The following is a 21,907-nucleotide window of genomic DNA, read 5'->3' on the forward strand; positions in this document are numbered from 1 at the left end:
ACAAGAGGGGAGGGAGGAGGGCGGGCACCTCGCCTGGGGGTGCACCCATGCCCTGTCCCATGCTGGAGGAGGAGGCACTGGCAGCACGTTTAGGGGGTTGCTCACCCCCCCTCGCTGGCCACAGCTTCCCCTTGGCTTCTGCAGAAGAACCACAACCAGGGAAGGGAAGCCCCGGTGAAAAGGCCAGGGCTGCCCTCAGACCTCAGCATGGCTGGGGACCCAGCATGACACTCAAAACAGAGGTGGGAGGGGAGCGAGGCCTCACAGACAGAAACTCCCCAGAGAGAGCAGCAGAGACAGAGCCTGTCCCAGTCAGACCCCTCCATGATATCCCACAGCAGGACAGACCCCACCCCAGCTGGACCCCTGGACTGCAGTCACGGACACGAGGCCAGGAGCAAAGGTCACAAAACTTTATACAGGAGGGACCCGTGTGTGGGCCCTCGGCCCCAGGCGTGGGGGCAGCAGGACAGGCGGTGCCTCCACCCCAGCAGAACCCTGGGAACAGACAGGGGGATGAGCCCGGTGGGGAGGGCCCACACAACTCCCCCGGCCGGGCCAGCACTCCGCAGTCCCTGCTCTGAGGTGCCACGGTGGCCCCGCGGCCGCTGGCCCCCGACTGCCCGCGGTGCAGCGCTGAGGCCGAGCCCGGTCGTGCCCGCACCTCCCTGGGGCCAGGGACAGCCCCTGCAGCCGCACGGCCCCCAGGGACCCTCCAGGGCTCCCCCATCTCCAGTGTCACAGCCAAGCCCAGACAGCCCCTGCTGGGGCTCTGGTGCTCCGGCTCACTGCAGGACACAGACGTCCCCCTCCACGGCCTCCCGTCCGGCCGCCTCTGCCAGCGGCTCCGGCCCCGCTGGCGCATCCTCCGTCGCCACCACCTTCTCCCGCAGCTCCATCAGCAGGTCCCGGCCCTCGCTGGGTGGCAGGTTGCTCAGGTAGTACTGGGGGGCCAGCTCCACCAACCTATGGGGACAGGGGGTCAGTCAGCAGCGGGGACGCCCCAGAGGGCCCCGTCCCTGCCCGTCCCCAAGCCCTCACATCTGGGGCTGGATCTCCGAGACCACGCGCAGGCAGTTGTCCTGGGAGATGGTGAACTCGTGGTAGAGCACCCAGGGGGGCAGGCGGCGGGGGGGCGGCCGCAGCAGGTACCCGCAGGCGGGGGCCAGGTGTGCCACGTGTTTGTGCGTCAGCATCACGTAGTTGCCAGAGCCGTCGATGTCACGGGCGACCTGGGAGCAGAGCAGGAGGGAGCGGGGCGATGGCACACCCCCCACGGCCCACTGCAGCCCCCCCAGTCCCCGGACCCACCTTCAGGAAGTACCCGGAGATGAGGGCCCGCTGGATGTTGAGGGCGTTGGCGTCGGAGCCGAAGGCGGGCGGGGAGACGGGCAGCTCGATGCGCCGCATCACCTCCAGCAGCTCGGCGCGCACCGTGCCCGCCAGGCGCAGCCCCTCCGCGCCCACCCCGTGCTTCCGGCACCAGCCCTCGTCCCCGGCGTCTGCAGGGCAGCAGGGTCAGCGGGGTGGGGATGGGACAGTGGGGTCAGCGGGGTGGGGACAGGGATGGGACAGTGGGGTCAGCGGGGTGGGGACAGGGACAGGACAGTGGGGTCAGCGACATGGGAGGAGGGATGGGACAGCAGGGTCAGTGATACAGCGACAAGAATTAGACGGCAAAGTCAGGGACAGGGGGACAGGACAGTGGTGCCAGTGACACAGGGATGGGGAGGGGGGAGCAGAGACCTCAGAGGGCTGGGGGTTCAGGGGTTACAGAAGCTGGCACAGCTCCCACTGGCTGCATCCCCTCCCTGCACGAGGGACAGGGACCAGGCTGGGGCTGGGACTCCCCCCAGACCCTCACATGGCCGGGCTGGGGACAGGTGAGGGGGCTGTGGGGTGCCTGCCGGGGTACAGGGGCCACGCAGGGCAGCTGTGGGACAGCCACAGGGGCGCAGGGGACACTGAGGGGTCCGTGGGATGCCCCCAGGGGTGCAGCCCCCCGCCCGCAGCCCTGCCCATGCTCACGCTGCTGGAAGGCATTGAAGATGTTGATGAGGGTGAAGTGGTCCCCGTTGGGGTGCAGCAGTGCCCGCCGGCGCAGAGCCACGGCCTCCTCCAGGTGTGTGGATGGGGGCACGAAGCAGGGGGACGCTGGGGGCGGGCAGGGGGGTCACGGCGTGCCCCCAGCACCCCCCTGCAGTGCTGGCTGCCCCCCCCGGTACCTGTGAGCATGGCAGCCAGGCTGACCATCTCCTCCACGCAGTCGAACTCGCAGGAGGCGATGAGGGCCTTGGCCAGTTGTGGGTCCAGCGGAAATTCCGACATGATGATCCCCACCTCCGACAGGTTCCCATCGTCGTCCAGAGCCGCCAGGTAGTCCAGGTCCTCCAGCGCTTGCATCAGCGACTCGGGGGCTGGGGTGGGGTGTCAGGCAGCTCTGCCCACCCTCCTCCTACAGCTGCCAGGCCCCCCAGCCCCTCTCCAGAGACAATCCAGGCCACAGTCATGGCCATGGCCAGCCTGTAGCTCCCTGGCACAGCCCCCCACAGCATGCCTGGTCCCTACCTCACCCCACAGGCTCTACCTGGGCGGTCGAGAAAGTCACACTGGCCCATGTCAGCGATGTCCAGGCGCTTCAGCAGCAGCACGAGGCGGCTCAGGCTGGTCTCGCTGACGTGGGGCGCGGGGCTGGGGGGCAGGCGCTGCTCAAAGGCCTCCGAGTACAGGCGCAGGCAGGTGCCTGCAGGAGAGGGGCCGTGAGGTGGGACGTGGCTGCGAGGGGTGGCAGGGGGTGGGACAGCAGCCCCAGAGGGCATGTCGGGGCAGGGGTCTCACCCGGGGGGCTGCCAGCTGCCCGCTGCATGCGCGACTCCGCCTGGCTCCGGCTGATGGGCCGCAGCACCTGGGACTCGGCGCGGATGCGAGGGTTGTACACCTGCGGGGAGGCTGTGAGGGGGACGCCACGGGGGAGCCCCCACCGTCCCCCAGGGCCCCCCTGCCTGCCAGAGCAGGGCCACCGCTGCCACCTCCCTCACCCCAGCCTGAAGCATCACGACGGCTGAGCGGACCCCGCAGCCCACCCCACTGTGCCTGGAGCAGAGCCAGCCCTCTCCCTGAGACTCCCCCTCACGTCCCCATCCCACTCACGCTGCGCAGCTCCAGCCCCGAGTCGATGACGAAGCGCACGGTGCCCAGCGAGAAGGACGAGTCCCCGAGCCCGTGGGTGACGATGACGCGCCGCTCCCGGCTCTCCTCGGGCGCCTCGTACAGGCGCTGTGCGGCCCGGCCCACCCCGGCGTGCAGCGGCAGCACCAGCAGCGGGCCCAGCGCCGGGCTCAGCGCCACGGCCTCCGTCTGGATGGCAGCACAGCACTCGGAGATCTCCTGGGGAAGGACGGGGGGCACACCCCACCCTGAGGTCAGGGTGCTGCTCTGTGCCCTGCACCCGTTTCCACTGCCCCCCAGCACCCACAGCCCCTCTGCAGAGGAGCCCCAGCTCCCCTAGTTTGGTCTCCAGCATCCCTTAGCATCCTCAGGGCTCCCCACTGAGAGGGACCCCCCAAGCCTCTCCTGCCCCGCTCCCCCCACAGCTCACCTGCTCACTGGCCAGGAAGATGAGGACGTGGCCGGGCTCCTGGCGCCCGTGGATGTCCAGCACGGCCTGGCAGGCAGCGGCCACGCGCCCGTGGGCCGGCGGCTCCCGGTAGAGCAGCTGCGGCGGGGGGCTGTGCCCCGGGACCCGCACCACGGGGGGGTCCCCGCAGAAGGCGCGCAGCCGCGGCTCCAGGGCAGGGGCAGTGACCACCACGAGCCGCAGCGCCGGGCGCTGGCGCAGCACGTCCTTGAGCAGCCCCAGCAGCGCGTCCGTGGGCACCGTGCGCTCCTGCGCCTCGTCCAGCACCACCACCCCGTACTGCCGCAGCAGCGGGTCCGACGTCATCTCCCGCAACAGCATCTCGTCCGAGCAGAACCTGCCACAGCCCCACCCTGTCAGCGTGGACCCCCGGCCGGGGGGAACCCCTCAGCCCCTCCCCACAGCAGCAGGCAGGCAGCAGGCAGGCAGCAGGCAGGCAGCAGGCAGGCAGCAGGCAGCCCCCACCGGCACCACTCCCCGGCAAGGCCCGGCTGGATTAAGGGATTAGGGGAGCTCAGTGGGATTAGAGCGCTGCACTCCCAGCACAGGCCCCATCCCTCCCGTACCTGAGGATGGTCTCGGCAGTGCAGCAGTCCTCGTGGGGCACGCAGTAGCCCACCTCGTGGCCCAGGTTCAGGTCCATCTCGTCGGCCACGCGCAGGGAGAGGCTGAGGGCGGCCAGGCTGTGGGGCTGGGTGCAGGCCACCAGCCCGTGGGCAAACTGCAGGGACAGAGCGTACTCGGCGCACCACTGCGGGATCTGTGGGGACAGGGTGGGGGTCAGCACTGTCTCAGGACCAGCCCCTCCCTGCTGTGCCCCTCCAAAGGGCACAGGGAGTCTCTCCAGGGATCCAGCTGCAGGACCTTTGGGGCCAGAGGCTATCCAGAGGCACTCAGAGCCCAGGCAGGACCTTCCCTCCCTACTCCTGTCACCTCTCAGATCAACAACCTGTGACAGGAGCCCCACCACCCCACACCCACACCTCCCTGCCCTGGCATGGGACACTGCAGCCCTGTTCTCACATTAGGGATATGGGACAACAGCCCAGGAAAACCCTCAGAGAGTGACAGGGAAGGGAGCACCAGAGAGTAGTTGCTGGCCAAGTGCCCAGCTGGGCAGTGTGGGACAATGCCAGGGCCACATGTATGTCCCTTGGGTGCTGGAGACCAGAGTCCTGCTTCACCCTGTCCCGTGTGCCCCCCACGAGCAGTGCCAGGGCCCAGGGCCCTGCAGGGACTGCAGGCAGGGTGCTGCACCCAAAAACACCGTGTCTGGGGCCCACACAGGATTTATTCCACAAATCCAGCAGGGCTGGCTGAGCCCAGGAACTCAGCAGGTCACACCCAGAGAGGTGAGCTGGGCAAGTGGCCCGAGCCCAGGGCCCACACCCCAACAGCCCAGGGCCAATAGTGCTGACCCAGTCCAGTGCAGCCTCAGGCAGCTGCAGTGATCCCTCCCTGGTCAAAGTCCCTGGCGCTGTCCCTGGGTGCTGCCAGTGGCTGCCGGGTGGGACCAGCTCCCTGGGGCGGGCAGGAGGTAAAGGGCACCTCGGTCCTGCCACTGGCCCTGCGCTGGGCCCAGCTCTGGGGAGGGCCGTTCCCCCCTCCCTGTGCCATCTCCAGGGCCAGCTGCTCTCGTGGCAGCGCTTCTCAGCTCGTGCCAAGGCTTTGCCCGGGGCCCAGCGCCAGCCCCGGCACATCCCGGTCCCCACCCAGCCCGCCGGGCTCAGCGCAGGGCCCCAGGGGTCCGACACCCCCCCCGTGGGTCCCAACGGCTCCGGTCCTTCCGTGGGCTCCGGCAGGACCCACGCACAGCGCCCGGCGAGGCCGGACCCCCCTGTGCCCCGGGACAGCCCTTCCCTCACCTGGGTGCTCTTGCCGGTGCCGGGCGGGCCGGACACCAGCACGATGCCGCTGTTCCCCTCCAGGTGCTCCATGAAGCTGTACTTGGTGGTCCAGACCGGCAGCTCCCGGCGCTGCCGCAGCAGCTCGTAGTAGCGGGAGGAGAAGGGCAGCCCGTCGTAGGGGTTCACCTCCAGGTCCCCGTCGCAGCCCAGGGACGGCTCTTCATCCTCCTCCTCCTCCCCCAGCGCGGAGCCGGGGCCGCTCGGCCCGGGCAGGGGGCCCGGGGCCCCGCAGCCGGCCATGGCGGGGACACCGGAGCTGCGGGGCGGGCGGGGGTGGAGCGGCACCGGCGCTGACCCACCCTCACCTGCGTCCCGGGAAGGAGTCGGGACAGCCCAGTGCCACGTCCCGTCCCGCGGGGTGGGGGAGCCGCGGGCACCGGGCACGGGGAGCGGGCAGAGGGGCAGCGACGGCGGCGGGGGGTGACACGGCCGGGACGCGGGGCGCGGGGAGCGGGCAGGGAACGGGGGCACCGGGACGGGTCACCGGGAGAGCTCGGCAGGACCGAACGGGGTGCGGGGACCGGACCGGGCTATGCGTGGGGATTAGGACGGGGCACAGGAGGTGCGGGACGGGGCGGACACCTTAGGGATGCCGGTCCCGAATGCCACGGGCGGACCGGGCCGGCGGAGCACCTGTACGGAGCGGACCGGACCGGGCACCTGAGCACGGGCACCGGGTCGGGTCGGAGCGGGCACCTGAGCACCGGCACCGGAGCGGAGCGGGCGGGCGGGCCGGGGGCGGGTCCCCCGCGCCCCCCGGGCCGAGCTCCCGGTTCCGGTTCCGGCCCCGCTCACCTGCGCGCGCCACCGCCCCCGCCCGGGGCACGGCCACGTGACCGCCCCGCCACCCAATCAGCGCCCGCGCCGGGCGGAGCCCGGATGTGGCGGCGGGACCGGACCGGGCGGGACCCGCCGGGACCCCCCGAGCTCCCGATCCCCCGGCACCTCTCCCGGCTCCGGCCGCGGTCCCGCCCTGCCCGAGGCCCTCCGCCGCAAGCCCCGATGCGCGGTCCCGAGCCGAGCGCGGCTGCAGCCACAGCCCGTCCGCGGCTCCTACCGGGACCGAACGTCCCAGTACCGGACATCCCGGTGCTGGTGCGGGGCATCCCCTATCGGGGCACCGCTGCCGGGTGTGCTGTACCGGGGCATCCCGTAACAGTGCAGGGTATCCCCGTTGGGGCATCCTGTACTGCCGGCCGGTGTACCGGAGCCGGCCGGCCTGTACCGGAGCATCCCGTAACGGTGCCGCTCATCCCGGTGGCGGAGCGGGGCGTCCTGTACCGGCGCCCCAGCCGCGGCGGCTACCGGCGGGACCGGCAGGTGGAGCTCCCCGGCCGGCGAACGGCGCCGGGCGGCCCGGGCCGGCCTGAGCTCCCGCGGGGCAGAGCCGGGCACCGGGCAGAGCCGGGCACCGGGCACACCGGGCACCGGGCACAGCCGGGCGGGGCCGAGCGGTCCCTGCTGGCCTCGGCACTGCGGGAACCGGGAACCCCGGAGGCTGCGGGAACTGAAGGTCCAGAGCCGCCTGGGTTTCCCACACTCTGAGAGCCCCGGCACCGCAGCGTGCCCGTGCCGGTGTCTGTACCGTGCCGGTGTCTGTACCGTGCCGGTGTCTGTGCCGTGCCGGTGTCTGTACCGTGCCGTGCTGGTGTCTGTACCGTGCCGTGCCGGTGTCTGTGCCGTGCCGGTGTCTGTACCGTACCGTGCCGGTGTCTGTACCGTGCCGGTGTCTCTCTGTGCCGTGCCGTGCCGGTGTCTGTGCCGTACCGTGCCGGTGTCTGTACCGTGCCGGTGTCTGTGCCGTGCCGGTGTCTGTACCGTGCCGGTGTCTGTGCCGTGCCGTGCCGGTGTCTGTCTGTACCGTGCCGGTGTCTGTGCCGTGCCGTGCCGGTGTCTGTACCGTGCCGGTGTCTGTACCGTGCCGGTGTCTGTGCCGTGCCGTGCCGGTGTCTGTACCGTGCTGTGCCGGTGTCTGTACCGTGCTGTGCCGGTGTCTGTACCGTGCCGTGCCGTGCCGTGCCAGTGTCTGTACCGTGCCAGTGTCTGTACCGTGCCGGTGTCTGTACCGTGCCGGTGTCTGTACCGTGCCGTGCCGTGCCGTGCCGTGGTTCTGTCCGTTTGTTCCCGGCGCCGGCAGGTCGGTGCGATGGTGGGGGTCTGGCTGCACATGCCGAGCTTCCCCGTGAGGGACGGCGGCTGCCCCGGTAGCTCCCGCAGGTCCCGCCCTCGCACCTCGGCCCGGGCAGCGACACCGGAGCACCGGATCCTTTCACACCCGGCTCCAGCGGCTCCCGAACCCACTCGTGCCCCCAGCTCTTCCTTGGGCTGATGGTCAGTGCAGGCGGCCCAGAGCCGGCTTTGGGCGGGGGGGTCTGTCCTGAGGCTTCGGGTGACCCGTGGGGTGGGGGAAACTGCAGCCGGGGGACCCCCAGAGCAGGCTCAGGTTGATGGGGGAATGGGGGACCTGCAAAGCGAGTGGGGGGCACCGGGAAGGAGCCTGATGCTGGTTCCACCGGGCCGATGGAGACGCGATTCCGTCTGTGGGAGCAGCAGTGCAGTGGCGGCAGGATTCGGGGGGGGCAGGGGGTCCCAGGGCAGTGCTGCCGTGCTGGGGGTAGGGCCTGGCCGAGCCCCCATCCCCGCGGAGCCACCGGTGCCAGACAGCCGGCTGCGGCCGCGGCAGGGAGGAAGTGGCTGCCGAGCCGTTGCTCCGCACGCCGTCCCGGAGCCGCGGCAGTGGAGGGCTGGGCAGGGCTGGAGCCAGGGCTGTGCCGTGCACCGCACCGGCACTGGCACCGCTGGACCTGGGGCACCGAGGGACGGGGACAAGCCAAACCCAGCCACGGTGGCAGAGGCTTTGTCCTGGCAGTGCCGGTTTGGAGCATCACGGCTGGCAGAGGGCACGTGGCTCCTCATGCCACGGTGCAGCCAGAGCTGTGCTCGCTCCGAGCCCCCCACTCAGCCCCGTGTCCTGCTGGCTGGGGCTCCAGTGACGGTGCTCAGCCGAGGGGGTCACAGTGCCACCACATCACCCACACCAGCAGCCGCAGGGACCCCCAGCCCAAGCCCCGGGGGGGTGGCACGTGGTGGAGCGCGGGGCGGTGGGGTGGGACCCCCACACCCGGCTGCGCAGTGAGGAAGCGGAGCTTTCACAAGCTGGGGGTACACGTGACACAGGGAGCACGGCAGGAGGAACCAGCAGTGCCCTGCAGCACGCCAGTCCCCCGGCACAGCCCCGCTGCCCCGGCACAGCCCCGCTCCCCCGGCACAGCCCTGCTCCCTGGCACGGTGGCCATGGCACCTTGGCTGCCCACCAAGGAGGAGAAGTATGGCGTGGGTGAGTGGGGGCTGCAGGCGCTGGCCCTGTGGGGGTCCCTGCTCATCAGAGGGGTGCAGGGCAGGCTGAACAGGGTGCTCAGGGTGGGGTGACACTGACAGTGCCCCCCTGGCTGTGGTGGCCCTGCAGTGGTGGCAGGTGATGGTGGCTGGGCAGTGGCACCGGCAGTGCTGGCCCAGTGCCAGTGTGAGGTGATGTGGGAGGGGGCTGGGTCCCAAGGGTGCTGGTGTGAGTGGGTGCAGGAGTGAGCGGGGGGTTGGCAGGGGCTGCAGGGCTGGCGATGGGTGGCCCAGGGGACGGGGCTGAGCAGGGCAGGTGTGTCAGCAGGACCCACATGCCCAGAGACTGCAAGGCTGGTGCTGGTGGGGATGGGAAGCACTGGGGCACAGCACTGGGGTGGGGGCTTGGCACAGGGTCCAGCCCTCCCCTCCGGGCTGTGGGTCTAGGCTCAGCCTGGCTCCTGAGGCTCTGGAGGAGCCCTGACACACCCCAATAATTTGCCCCAGGTCCCAGCTGGGGCTTTGTTCCCACTTCAGTGTCTGTGATGGCAAAGCCCTGGGCTTCCCTGTTTCCTGCAGCACCTCCAGCTTGGGCTCCCTGTGCCCTGCACCAGCCCCGGGCACCCCGTTCCCTGCAGCACCCTCAGCTTCTGCTGGCCCTGGCAGCTCTGTGCCTCTTCCCGTTTCTGTTGGGGGCTGTTTCCTGCACCCTCCCCTTGCAGTGCCAGTGGCACCAGAGCGAGGGCTGAGCCCTGCAGGGCCCTGGGCAGCACCTGAGCAAGGGTTGAGCTGCTGTTGGTCCCAGCTGGATCAGGGTCCTCGTGGGGAGGGCAAGGTGGAGGGAGGGGCAGCGTGCAATGCCCGAGTGCAAGGGACTCTGCTCCAGTCTGGGAGCCAAGCCAGGGCTGCCTGCACCAGAGCTGCCTGCACCAGAGCTGTCCCTGTCCCGGGGCCAGAAATAACGGCAGGGACAACCGCAGCCCGCCTGGGGCAGGAAGTGGTTGGCCACCAGTGCGCTCCTGTCCCCACTGCCTTCCTCCCTGGCCACCGGCTCCGCTGTGCCCACACTGACCTGTCCTGGGCCACCAGCCCTGGGCAGGGGCTCAGCTGGCACTTGCCTCCCTGCATTGCTTGTGCCAGGAGCAGGACCATCGGCACACAGGCTGTGGGTGGCAGGCAGGGGGGTCCCATGGGGGACCCCTGAGTGCTGGAGGAGGGGGCTGGAGGCTCATGTTGTGCCTGGCCCTGTGTGGGCTGTGCCACAGCTCTCCTGGGGTGCGGGGCTGGGGTGCTCGGGGGTCTCAGGCTGTTTGTGGGGCTGCTGTTCTGCCCCATCTGTTGGGGCTAAGCAGTGCCTGTTGGGGTGCTCTGCCCCCCCTGGGGGGCTGCTGGGGCGTGCAGGTGCACAGGGCCTGAGGGGCTGTGCTGGTGCCAGGGAGGGACCCCAACTCCCAGCCCCTGGCCCTCTCCCTGCAGCCGTGTGGAACTTCCCGGGCACCAAGGAGCATCACCTCCCGCTGCAGATCGGGGAGACGGTGCACATCCTGCAGGCCTCCGAGGGTAAGAGGGACCCCCGAGGTACCCCAGCGTGGGGGTTTCTGCACCCTCCCTTGGCCCCCTGGTGGGAGCCAGGACTCCCAGCCCGGCCCACAGGGTCCCCCTCCCTCCCTCGCAGGTTGGTACCGCGGGTACTCGCTCCGCAACAGGGCTGCCCAGGTAGGTGAGCGGGCTCAGGGGAGCATGGCTGTGGCTCGCCCTGTCCTACCAGGGGTCTGGGGGAATGGGGGGACATGAGCGGCATCTCGCCCTGTCTGTGCCGGGGGGTTGAGAGACCGCAGTGGGCACAGCTGGCTGGAGCCCCCAGCCATGCCTTCCCAGAGGGATGTCTCCCAGCCCAAGGGTGCCAACAGCTCTGACTTCCCAGGGCATCTTCCCGGCATCACTGATCCGGCTGAAGGGCGCCGTGGTGGAGCACCGGGGGTAGGTCTGGGGCACGGGCAGGGGTGGTGGGCTCCATCCCCCGCCTGGCATGGGGTCCCCACAATGCCAGGGGGCTCCAGGGGTCCCTGTGCCCTCCTTAGGGTGGAGGAGAGCGTGGTGCCCGCCGAGATGCCGATGGTGCAGGAGATCACCACCACGCTGCGGGAGTGGGCCACCATCTGGAAGCAGCTCTATGTGGTGCGGGCCGGGGGCCTGGGGAGCGGGCGGGCCGTGGGCAGGGGGGCGTGTGGTGACCCCACAGTCCTGCCACAGGCCGGGCAGATGGAGCGGTACGGGCAGGTGAAGCGGATGATGCAGGAGCTGATGGAGCAGCGCTCACAGCTGCTCTCAGGGACACTGCCCAAGGACCAGCTTCTGCGGCTCAGGAAGGAGGTGACCGGCAGGATAGACTATGGCAACAAGTGAGCATGGGACAGGGCACAGGGACCCCGAGTCTGCCCTGGGCACAGGCTGCACGGTGCCCGGGTGCTCCCTTGGTGTCCCTGACAGCCTGGCTGGCTGTTCCTCTGTCCCCATCATCCTGGCTGTGTGTCCCTGCAGCACCCTGTGTCCCTGCTGTCCTGCTGACTGGCTGTCCCTGTGTCCCCATCATCCCAGCTGGCTGTCCCTGTGTCCCCATCATCCTTGCTGGCTGTCCCATGGTGGCTGGGGACAGTGAGTGTGCCTGCAGGTGCACAAGCCACCTGGCCAAGGGCTATGGCTGATGAGCCGTGGCTGGGGCAGGAGTGTCCCTGGTGCTGCCTGGCTCCTGTCCCCTTGCTCACTTGGGTCTGTCCTGCCCCCTCAGACCCCGTGTGAGGGCAGGTGGGTCCCGGTGGGACACGTGGACCCGTGTCCCCCCCGGGTCCTGCCTCACCCCATCCTGGCCTCGGCAGGATCCTTGCGCTGGACCTGGTGGTGCGGGACGAGGATGAGAACATCCTGGACCCCGACAGGACCAGCGTCATCAGCCTCTTCCAGGCTCACAGGAGAGCGGCGCAGACCCTCTCCCAGCGCATCCAGGAGGAGATGGTGAGGCCGGCACTGGCCCCACACCTGCTGTACCCAGACCCTGATGTCCCCGTGCCAGGGGCTGTGCCAGGGGCTCAGCCATGGGTCCAAGCTGTGGGGCTGAGCTGCCTTGTGCTCCCCAGAGCCCACAGCCAAGAGCACCAGGCCACAGCACCCACGGGGCAGCTTCACCCTCCCACAGCCTCTACCTGTGCGTCCGCAACTTCGTCTGCCACATTGGGGAGGAGGCGCAGCTCTTCATGGCACTGTACGACCCCGGCGAGCAGCGCATCATCAGGTGGGGTCCCGGGTGCGGGACAGGCCCCTGCCCCCTCTGTGCCAGGTGCCAGTCCCACTGCTCCCTGTGATGTCCCCCACTTTGTGCCACGTTGCCCGCTGGTGCCCACTGGAGCAGCCTGGCTCTGCGTGAGGCAGTGGTGAGGTGACTGGTGGGCAGCAGCTCCCCACTGCTGGGGACAGCCAGGCTGGGCCAGTCCCTGTGCCGTGACTGGGGACATCGGTGGGATGAGGGTGTGTGTGGTGGGAGCTGGCAGGGGCTCTGCTGTCCCGGTGCCCACCTCACTGCCAGCTCCTCCCCCCTCACCTGCCCCGCAGCGAGAACTACGTGATCCGCTGGGCCAGCACTGGGGTCCCCCAGGACATCGAGCTGCTCAACAACCTCAAGGTCGTGTTCACGGTGAGTGCAGACCCCCGGGGGCTGCGCTGCTGCTCCCCACCTCCCCCTCCTGCAGAGCTGCCTCCACCCGCAGCGTTTCAGGGCCCCCAGCAGCAGGCACGGTCCTCCCGTGTCCCGTGAGGGGCTGAGCCCCCACCACTCCCCCTGCTCGAACAGCCCCAGCCCCTGCACAGATCCCAGGCCTGGCACCGGGACTCAGGTCCCCTCAGGGTCCCCTCCCGGTGCGGTGCTGGGGTTCTCGGGGTGCCCCATCCCCGTCCCTCGCCGTGCGGCTCCCGCTGACTCAGCGCTTCGGCTGCAGTGCTGCGCTGACCCCCCGGGACGGAGCGGAGCCATCGATATGCAAAGGAGCCAGGAAAATCGGTGCTAATGAGCAGCATCAGCATTTCGGCTCTGCTCCCATCCCCCGGCGCTCGCCCACCTCCAGCTCCTGCTCTGCTCGCTGCTGGTGTCCCCGTTTGTCCCCGCGCTCTGTGGCGTGTCCCTGTCCCTTTCCTCAGCACCACCAGAAAGTTCTGCCACAGGGGCAGCACCCTCAGGACCCGACACTCCCCGGGTGCCCGGAGCCGGGGTGCAAGGCCACCCCACCCTCCCCACACCATGCCAGGTTGCCCCCCTCTCACTAGGCTGCCTGGCCCAGCGTGCCCTGTGGGGCCATCATTCTCCACCAGCCCTGGCATCAGGGCTTTGGGGCTCCTGGGGTGCACAAAAGCCCCCGGGACAGTGGGGCCAAGTGCCTGCCAGCCAAGCCGCTCCATGGGGCACAGTGCAGGGGGACATCCCGGGGCACTGGGAGCGGGGACCTGCAGTGGTTCTGTGCCCACTGGTTCACCCTGCGCAGCCCTGGGCACCCCACGATTGGGTGCTGGTACTGGCACGTCCCCAGCGGTGCTGCCAGGGTCACACAGCCCCTGTCCCCCAGGACCTGGGCAGCACGGACCTGAAGCGGGAGCGGCTGTTCCTGGTGTGCCAGATCATCCGGGTGGGACGGATGGACCTGCGGGACACCCACAGCCGCAAGCTCAGCACGGGCCTGCGCCGGCCCTTCGGCATCTCGGGTAGGGGAGATGGTCCGTGGAGACCCCCAGGGCCACCTGTGACACCACCTCGGCCACCCCCTTGGCCACCCGGGCTGCTCCCGCTGACCCTGCACACAGACCCCGACCCCGGGCTGCTCCTGCTGTCCCTGCACACAGACCCCAACCCCGGGCTGCTCCTGCTGTCCCTGCACACAGACCCCGACCCCGGGCTGCTCCTGCTGTCCCTGCACACAGACCCCAACCCCGGGCTGCTCCTGCTGTCCCTGCACACAGACCCCAACCCCGGGCTGCTCCTGCTGTCCCTGCACACAGGCCCCGACCCCGGGCTGCTCCCACTGATCCTGCACACAGACCCCGACCCCGGGCTGCTCCCGCTGTCCCTGCACACAGACCCCGACCCCGGGCTGCTCCCGCTGTCCCTGCACACAGACCCCGACCCACTGTGTGCCCAGAGCCTCCCTGCCTCCACCTCCCCCTATGACCCTGCTCTGGGCATCGATCCCCGTGGATCATCGCTGGGAGATGACTGATGTCTCCTGGCTCAGGGCATGCCAGAACCACAGTCAGGGACATCTCCAGGGGAATTATGGACATGGCAGTGGGTACCACCACCCCGGGCAGAGGGACCATCCTGCTGCCCTGTCCTGCCCCAGTCCTCATCCGTGGGCAATGGAGAGGCTCTGGATATGGCTTGTTTTGGCCAAGATCTGTCCCAGAGCTCTGAGGTCACCTGCAGTGACTGGTTGGTGGCCATGCCATCCCCAGAGGCCACAGAGGGGACACTGGACTCTGGTGTGAGACCCTGGTTCTGCCTCTGCCCTGTGCTGGAGGTGATGCTGGTGTTGCTCAGACCCCCAGAGCATTCCCCATGGGTGAGCTGTGCCAGGATGGCAGGTCCCAGCTGGGGGAGCAGGTCCCACCTGGGTTGACAGGTCTCAGCCATGTCATCAGCACATGTCCCTCGTGGAGCCAGGCGGGCTTTTCCCTGCCCAGAGCCCATACAGCTTGGCAGGTGCCAGGGAGGTGTCAGTGGGGCAGGAGGAGCTCCCTGTAGGGCACAGCAGGGACACTGTCGGGGGCACAGGTGATGCCGTGGCTGCAAGACAGGACAAAACTCTCCTGGGTGCTGGCTCTGGAAGGGTTTGGCATGGGAATGGGACCTGGCACGGGGCTGGGGGTGCTTGTGCCCCTGCAGCCACCCCTCAGTGCCATCTCTGTGTCACTGCAGTGATGGACATCACCGACATCACCAAGGGGACGTGTGACAGCGACGAGGACAAGCAGCACTTCATCCCTGTCCACCCGTGAGCCCCATGGGCGGGGGGAGCGGGCAGGGGGGCAGCACTCCAGGGCCTGGCTGGCACAGGACCCTAACTGCAAGGGGACAAGAGGTGTGAGGATCAAAGAGAAAAGGTTTTTCCCGTAAATATGGCTTTTCCAGGGTGGCTGCTGACAGTGATTTTCTTCACAACATGATCCGGAAGGCAGTGGAGGGGAAGGACATCAACCACAAGGGACAAGGTAAAGAGCCTGTGTCCCCAGTGTCTCCTGTGCCCACTGTGCACAGTGGTGGGGAGTGAAGTGAGACCCCTCCCCAGGCCATCCACCTGGCCCTGCAGCTGCTGCTCGTGCTCAGGGACCCACCTGCCTGCCCGTGGGGCAGCCCTGGGGCCATTTCCTGCAGGGCTGGGGACTCACTGGGTTCCTGGCTGGCCCTGGGCCACCCTAGCTCTTGCTGTCAGCCCTTGAAAAGCTGCTGTGGTCCCCACAGGGCTCTGGGTGTCCCTGAAGATGCTGTGGGGAGACCTGAGCCAGGTGCGGAAGGACCACCCTCACCTGGTGGATCGCGGCACGGCGGTGGCTCGCAAGCTGGGCTACCCGGAGGTCATCATGCCAGGCAAGGGGGGGGCGAGGCACCACCCCGGGGATCCCTGGGGGTCCCAGCGTGGGCTCAGGACCCGGCTGATGGGACTGTCCCCCAGGTGACGTCAGGAACGACATCTACCTGACGCTGGTGCAGGGTGAGTTTGACAAGGGGAACAAGAAGACGCAGAAGAACGTGGAGGTGACCGTGTGTGTCTGCGACGAGGCAGGAAATGTGGTGCAGGTATGGCAGACGTGGGGCAGGCCCAGGACTGTCCCCTGTGTCACCCCACCTCGGGCAGAGCCAGCAGCTCCTGCAGCACAACCAGCTGGAGGAGCCCCTGGAGCTGCTCAGAACAGGGATCTGGGAATAGAATAAAGATCTGCAAAAGTGCTGTGGAGGGATAGAGAGAAAACCATCCTCCCCTGGGGACAGCCAGAACCCTTGGCCACCCCCAGTGCCCAGGCATGACACTGCAGAGGCAGGGGTGGAAGAGCTGGGGGCTGGCAGAAGGGCAGGGGGCTCAGAGCCAGGTCGTCCTGCCCTCCTTGCCTCTCCCCAGGTGTTCTCACATGAATTCTCACCTGGCCCCTGAGGAACGGGCTGGAATTGTTGTGGGCCTGGCTGGACTGGTCTGGGGGCACAGCACCCACCTCCATCTCCATCCTGATAGTGCCCTCCCCACAAGGCAATGGAGGCCAAGCCCTGACACGCCCAGGGGGTCACAGTCCCTTTGGAAGTGGCACTAGGCCTGGTGGGAGTGGAGGGGATGGGGACACGGGTACCTTTCGCTGCCCCTCCCGCCTGGCCGGGAAGGGACAGCTGGAAAGACACTCCAGTGCCAGCTGGGTTATGGTAAAGGGGCACCTGTGCCAGGAGGTGTGGGCAGGGGGTCTCGGGGGTGGTCCAGGTTGGCAGGGGGTGGAAACCCCTCCTCCCTGCAAGCTTGTTTGGGCTGACCCCGGGCTGTGTCCTCCGGCAGAACGCGATCCAGGCGGGCGCGGGGGGCAGCCCCACCAGCCACCACCGCTCCGTCGTCCACTACCAGCAGCGGCACCAGCGCTGGATGGAGACTCTGAAGGTCTGGGGAGCCCCAGGGGGTGGGGCCCGGGGTGGGATCGCCCTGCAGCCCCCCCAGGCTGTGGCCCCCGCTCCTTCTGCCCCGCAGAATCCCACTGCTGCAGGGGTCCCTGTCCGGGCTGGCTTTTTGGAGGCAGCCCTTGGTCCCCACGTCAGGGAGAATGGAGGTGCTGATGGTGTCATGGCAACTCCTGGATGGAGACCCAGAGTGACCAGCAGTGCTGAGTGGGGAGTCCCACGTATGGGCACGACCAGCCCTGCCCAGCCCCCAGTGCCCCCAGCCCAGCCTCACTGGTTTATGGGGAAGGATGTGGGGCTGGTTGCAGCAGTGGACAATCCAGCACAGCCCTTGCCCGGGCACAGAGGGGGATTGCCTGGCTGTGGGCTCAGCCTGTGGCCCCCTGCCCTCAGCTGGGCGTACGTTCCCCCTTAGATCGCTGTTCCCATCGAGGATGTCCACAGGACCCACCTGAGGTTCACCTTCCGCCATCGCTCCTCCAGCGACTGTGAGTGTCCCCTGCTCCAGGCCTTCCTCCATGGACATTCCCAGAGAGCTGCACTGGGGGTGGGCTGGGACAGGAGGGTCCCATGGGGCGTCCTTGCCTCGTACCATGGGGGTACATCGTGGGTCCTCTGAAATTCCCGCAGGTGACAGAAGCTGTCACCCAGCCCTGCCTGCTCCAGCCCTGCCTGCCCCAGCCCTGCCTGCCCCAGCCCTGCCTGCCCCAGCCCTGCCTGCCCCAGCCCTGCCTGCTCCAGCCCTGCCTGCCCCAGCCCTGCCTGCCCCAGCCCTGCCTGCCCCAGCCCTGCCTGCTCCAGCCCTGCCTGCCCCAGCCCTGCCTGCCCCAGCCCTGCCTGCCTCCTCCCCGGGTGTCTCTGGCTGCCGGGAGGGCGGGACCCCCCTCAGCACTGCCTTTCCCTGCCCAGGATGTGTCCCCGGTCCCCTCTGACCCCCCCTCAGCTCTCCCTGTGTGTCCCCCCAGCCAAGGACCGGAGCGAGCGGATTTTCTCCATGGCCTTTGTGAGGCTGATGCGCCCCGACGGCACCACCCTGCGGGACGGGGAGCACGACCTGGTGCTGTACAAGGTACGGGGGCCACAGAGCCCCTGGGACGGGGGGCTGCAGGACGGCAGCGCTCCTGGGGCCAGGGTACCACCCCTGCCCCTGCCCACGCCGCCGCGACGGTGGCACCCGTCCAAAGGGTTTCCAGTGCCCCCCTCCCTTCCTCCCTCCTTGTCCTCGCTGTCCTTGGTGGCGGGGGCTCCCTGCACGCCGTGTCTCCAATCCCTGCGCTGCTCCCCTGGAATGACAAGTTTTGTTTGGGAAAAGGTGATTTAAATGTTTGTGATGGGGAGGAAACGTCCCCGTGGTGAGGCTGCGCTTCACCTGATTTCACCAGCCCTGGCACTGCACTCGTTTGCTCCCAGAGAGCAGAGGGAGGGCGTGGGGAGGGGAAGTCACTGTTCATTTGGGAAAATGCAGTCGGCTTCGATGTGAAGGGACCCAGAAGGCGCTGCCCCCCTCGCCTGGTGTCCCCTCCCTGGACTGGGGCCGGCTGTGGCCAGGGGAGTGGGAGGCATAAGGGCCCTGCTACCCAGGGGAGCTCAGGGCTCTTGCCCCACATGCCAGCACTGCTTTGGGGTCTCTCCCCGGCCATGGGGCTCCAATGTCCCCGGGGGATAACCTGATCCCCCACCCCGGGCTGCTGCACTGGAGTCCTCCCTGATTTTGACAACGTGACCATGTTTTCTCCAGGCAGAGCCATGTCCCTTCCCAGGTCCTGCATCTCTTTGGGATGAGCTGATCTCCTTCCACCTGCTGTGGCAGCTGGGGACAGGGACAGACCATGCTGTTCCTCCCCAAGGCTCCTGCACATTTGAAATCATTATTGTGTCCCTCCTCCCAGCTTTTTTTTTGGACAAAAGACCCAAATTCTTTAACGCTGCTGTGGCCTGCAGCACTGGCTCTGGTCCCTGGCTCTCCAGGGACTGTCCTCTCTGCAGCAGAGCACTGGGCACCTTCAGGACCTGCAAGTGCTGGCTGTGACAGCAAGATCAAACCCTGCACACCCCTCTCCTGGGAGACCAAACCCCCCCACTTCCCCCCTGGGTCCCTGTTCCCCTCAGAGGGCTGTGGCTGCCCTCCCTGAACCCCACATCCTGCCCCACTCCACACTCTCCCCGGCTGACTCCAGCTCTTCCCAGAAGACACTGGGGCTGGAGTCTGGGAGTCAGAAGCTATTTCATCTTTTCATCTCTGTTTGCCAGAGGAATGTGAGTGACAGGCTTTTAGCTGGGTTTTAGCTGCTCAGACCTCTTGATCTCCTGCTGCTCTGAACTCCAGCCAGTTTTCCCTGCACGGGCTCAGCCCTGGAAGGAACGCTGGGCTCCCACATTTCTGCTCACTGTGGGCGTGCTGGAGGGGGAAAGCCAACAGCAAACAGCCCTTTCACCTTCATCTGACCTTCAGCAGGAGGGGTTTCACCCTGCGAGGCAGCAGGCAGGGGAGGATGGATGTTCTGCTGCCGTGTGTGAGCTGCAGCCCATCACTGCACGTCTGGCCAGCTCTGGGCATCTCCCACGTCCCAGGGTGGCCAAAGAGCAGGGAAGGGTCACTCAGAGTCACCCCAGTGAGTCCTTCTGGACATAACATCAATTATATTTTCAACTTAGAGTAGGGGACTCAGAAACAGGCTGGTTTGTGGCTGTGAAGGCCCCAGTGTGCTCATGCAGGTGGGAGACATTGGACTGGGGATGGTGATACTGTGGGACCTGCTGTGCCGGGTGCCTGGGTGGTGGCCTGGTCTGTGTGGGTGTCCTGATCTCTGTCATTGTCCTGATCTGTGTCGTGTTCCTGATCTGTGTCGTGTTCCTGATCTCTGTCATTGTCCTGATCTGTGTCAGTGTCCTGATCTGTGTCACTGTCCTGATCTGTGTCATTGTCCTGATCTGTGTCAGTGTCCTGATCTGTGTCACTGTCCTGATCTGTGTTGTTGTCCTGATCTGTGTCAGTGTCCTGATCTGTGTTGTTGTCCTGATCTGTGTCAGTGTCCTGATCTGTGTCAGTGTCCTGATCTGTGTTGTTGTCCTGATCTGTGTCAGTGTCCTGATCTGTGTTGTTGTCCTGATCTCTGTCATTGTCCTGATCTGTGTCATTGTCCTGATCTGTGTCGTTGTCCTGCTCTGTGTCGTTGTCCTGCTCCATGCTGGTTTCCCACCCTGTGTCAGTGTCCTGCTGTGTGTCCATCCCCAAAGCAGTGCTCAGGTGTGTTTCATTCCCAGATTCAGACTTCTCTGTGTCACCAGCCTCCCCCCACACTTCTGCTGCCTGTTCTCGTGTCCTCCTGCGTGGCACGGGCTGGGATTTGGTACCTCTCCAAGCCAATTCTCCCAGCTGGGCAGGGTCCCCACAGAGCCCCTTGGGGAGCAGATTTGTGGGATGCTCTGTTGAAATCGATGTTGGGGAGCCAGTTACTCCCAGGAGCTGTCATTGCCCCCATGGATTAGGAAGCTCCCGGGCTGTGCTCCCCAGGGTGACCTGTGCTGTGCCTCGCAGGGTGACAGCAGGAAGCTGGAGGATGCCAGCGCGTACCTGTCCCTGCCCTCCGAGCGGAACCTGTCGGAGCCGAAGCTCCTCTCTGGCTCCTCCTTCCGTGTGAGCGGGGCCGCGTCGGGCTTAACCGTGTCAGCCCGGGACAGCTTCCAAATCTCCACACTCGTCTGCTCCACCAAGCTGACCCAGAATGGTGAGTCCTGGCTCCCCGTGGTGGGGGTGGCAGGGCTGTGCCCCCTCCCAGGGGGTGTTCCCACCCACTGGACCATACTTCTCCCAGCATTTGGCTCTCCAGTGTCCGTTGCACCAGCACAGTGTGTAAAAACACCAAAACCACTGGGAGAGTGGGAACAGTGAGCACAGTTACTGTTTGGACACAGTCAGAATGGCCAAGGCTGTTTCCAAGGGGAGAGGAGCAGCAGTGAGCAGAATTCCCACTTGAATATCACTGTTGGAGCCTTCACGACCTTCCTTTGAAATTGCTGTGGGAATTGGGGCTCAGTGGCTTAAACCCCATTTCTGGGTTAGCCTGGGGGAGTTTCCAGACCAGGGCTGCTCTGCACAGGTCAGGGCAGCCAAGAGTGTTTGTGCCCCCTTGGCACAGACATCTCCCCTCGGCAGAGACTCACGCCCCCTTGCTCAGGGGAAGGGCCCGTGCAAATGCCGGGGTCCAGTCCTTCCTGCTGCGAGGCTGGAGGATGGGAACGGCCCATCCCACTCAGGGGAAGTGCCTGACACAACGGCCTCGGTGTGGGGCACTCGGGGCCCAGAGCACAGGGTGCCAGGTGCCTGCGGGTCGGGGTCACCGCGGGTCAGCACAGGGGGCTCGGGGCACGGAGCACAGGGTGCCAGGTGCCTGCGGGTCAGGGTCACCGCGGGGCAGCACAGGGGGCTCGAGGCCAAGGCAGCTCCATTAATTCCCTTCCTGCAGCACAATTTCGGCCCCCACGGCCACAACCTATTTAGCTGAGTTTGTGCTTTTATGGCTCTGGCATCGGGAGCTTTCAGCTGAGCAGTGGTTGTAGGGGAGACTGGGAGGTTCCAGCTGCTCCTGGCGGGATTATGGCTGCCCTGGGGAGCGAGGGTGGGACAGGGAGCCAGGGGTCACTGAGGTTGGGATCTGTTAGTGAAGGTGGGGTGGGGAGCCAGGGGTTGGTAACACTGGGGTCTGTCGGTCTGTCAGTGACTGTCCCCTTCCTCCTGCCCAGTGAACCTGCTGGGGCTGCTGAAGTGGCGCTCCAAGCCCAGCCTGCTCCGTGGGAACCTCCAGAAGCTGATGAACGTGGATGGAGGGGAGGTCATCAAGGTACAGCCAGGACCTGCCCCCACCTCCTTTCCTGCTCCTGCACCCACAGCCTCCCCACGCCCAGAGCTGGGTCCGGTGCCACGCTGGGGTCGGTGCTCAGGCCCTCACGACCCTCTTGTACCCCAGTTCCTCCAGGACACACTGGATGCCCTGTTCTCCATCATGATGGAGCACTCGGACACAGATGTCTATGACACACTTGTCTTTGATGCCCTGGTGAGTCCCACGGTGCAGAATGTGGGTCTGCACAATGCAGGGGGTGGGACTGGAGCAGTGGGGCTCACTGGTCCGACCTGACCAGCTGTGCTCTGAGCCTGCAGTGCCTCAGGCTGTTGTCCCACCAACCTGGCACGGGGCAGGGCTGTGGCTGTGGGGAACATTGTCCCTCCAGGGGACAATCCCAGCAGGATTCGAGGGCATTTCTCCTACACCAAGACAAGAGTGACCCTGGTGAGGGGACCAGGGAAGGGTGGGGGTCAGGGTGGCTGTTGTGGGA

General features: G+C 67.2%; 2 protein-coding genes across 2 annotated transcripts in view; one reads left to right on the forward strand and one right to left on the reverse strand.

The window, feature by feature from the left end:
• Window positions 1-399: 399 nt before the first annotated feature.
• On the reverse strand, window positions 400-6,454 carry DQX1 (DEAQ-box RNA dependent ATPase 1). The gene is made up of 11 exons (XM_064653694.1): window positions 5,503-6,454; window positions 4,204-4,397; window positions 3,599-3,974; window positions 3,151-3,387; window positions 2,839-2,938; window positions 2,588-2,743; window positions 2,226-2,417; window positions 2,029-2,154; window positions 1,312-1,502; window positions 1,042-1,232; window positions 400-966 (listed from the first exon to the last, which is right to left on the reverse strand). The coding sequence occupies exons 1-11, from the start codon at window positions 5,782-5,784 to the stop codon at window positions 786-788; spliced, it is 2,226 nt and encodes a 741-aa protein (XP_064509764.1). The 5' UTR covers window positions 5,785-6,454; the 3' UTR covers window positions 400-785.
• Window positions 6,455-8,802: 2,348 nt separating this feature from the next.
• LOC135413712 (dedicator of cytokinesis protein 2-like) overlaps window positions 8,803-21,907 on the forward strand; it is a 52,326-nt gene continuing 39,221 nt past the window's right edge. The window contains exons 1-20 of the mRNA XM_064653719.1: window positions 8,803-8,881; window positions 10,357-10,440; window positions 10,556-10,596; window positions 10,805-10,860; window positions 10,962-11,058; window positions 11,134-11,282; window positions 11,757-11,892; window positions 12,015-12,169; window positions 12,487-12,568; window positions 13,491-13,626; window positions 14,837-14,912; window positions 15,050-15,129; window positions 15,380-15,505; window positions 15,591-15,715; window positions 16,455-16,553; window positions 16,986-17,058; window positions 17,536-17,639; window positions 20,109-20,298; window positions 21,314-21,411; window positions 21,538-21,627. Coding sequence (XP_064509789.1) covers window positions 8,839-8,881; window positions 10,357-10,440; window positions 10,556-10,596; window positions 10,805-10,860; window positions 10,962-11,058; window positions 11,134-11,282; window positions 11,757-11,892; window positions 12,015-12,169; window positions 12,487-12,568; window positions 13,491-13,626; window positions 14,837-14,912; window positions 15,050-15,129; window positions 15,380-15,505; window positions 15,591-15,715; window positions 16,455-16,553; window positions 16,986-17,058; window positions 17,536-17,639; window positions 20,109-20,298; window positions 21,314-21,411; window positions 21,538-21,627 — 2,040 coding nt within the window. The 5' untranslated portion in view covers window positions 8,803-8,838. The remainder of the gene's footprint in view (window positions 8,882-10,356; window positions 10,441-10,555; window positions 10,597-10,804; window positions 10,861-10,961; window positions 11,059-11,133; window positions 11,283-11,756; window positions 11,893-12,014; window positions 12,170-12,486; window positions 12,569-13,490; window positions 13,627-14,836; window positions 14,913-15,049; window positions 15,130-15,379; window positions 15,506-15,590; window positions 15,716-16,454; window positions 16,554-16,985; window positions 17,059-17,535; window positions 17,640-20,108; window positions 20,299-21,313; window positions 21,412-21,537; window positions 21,628-21,907) is intronic.

The sequence above is a fragment of the Pseudopipra pipra genome, chromosome 4 (genome assembly GCF_036250125.1).
Source record: "Pseudopipra pipra isolate bDixPip1 chromosome 4, bDixPip1.hap1, whole genome shotgun sequence".
Taxonomy (NCBI): domain Eukaryota; kingdom Metazoa; phylum Chordata; class Aves; order Passeriformes; family Pipridae; genus Pseudopipra; species Pseudopipra pipra.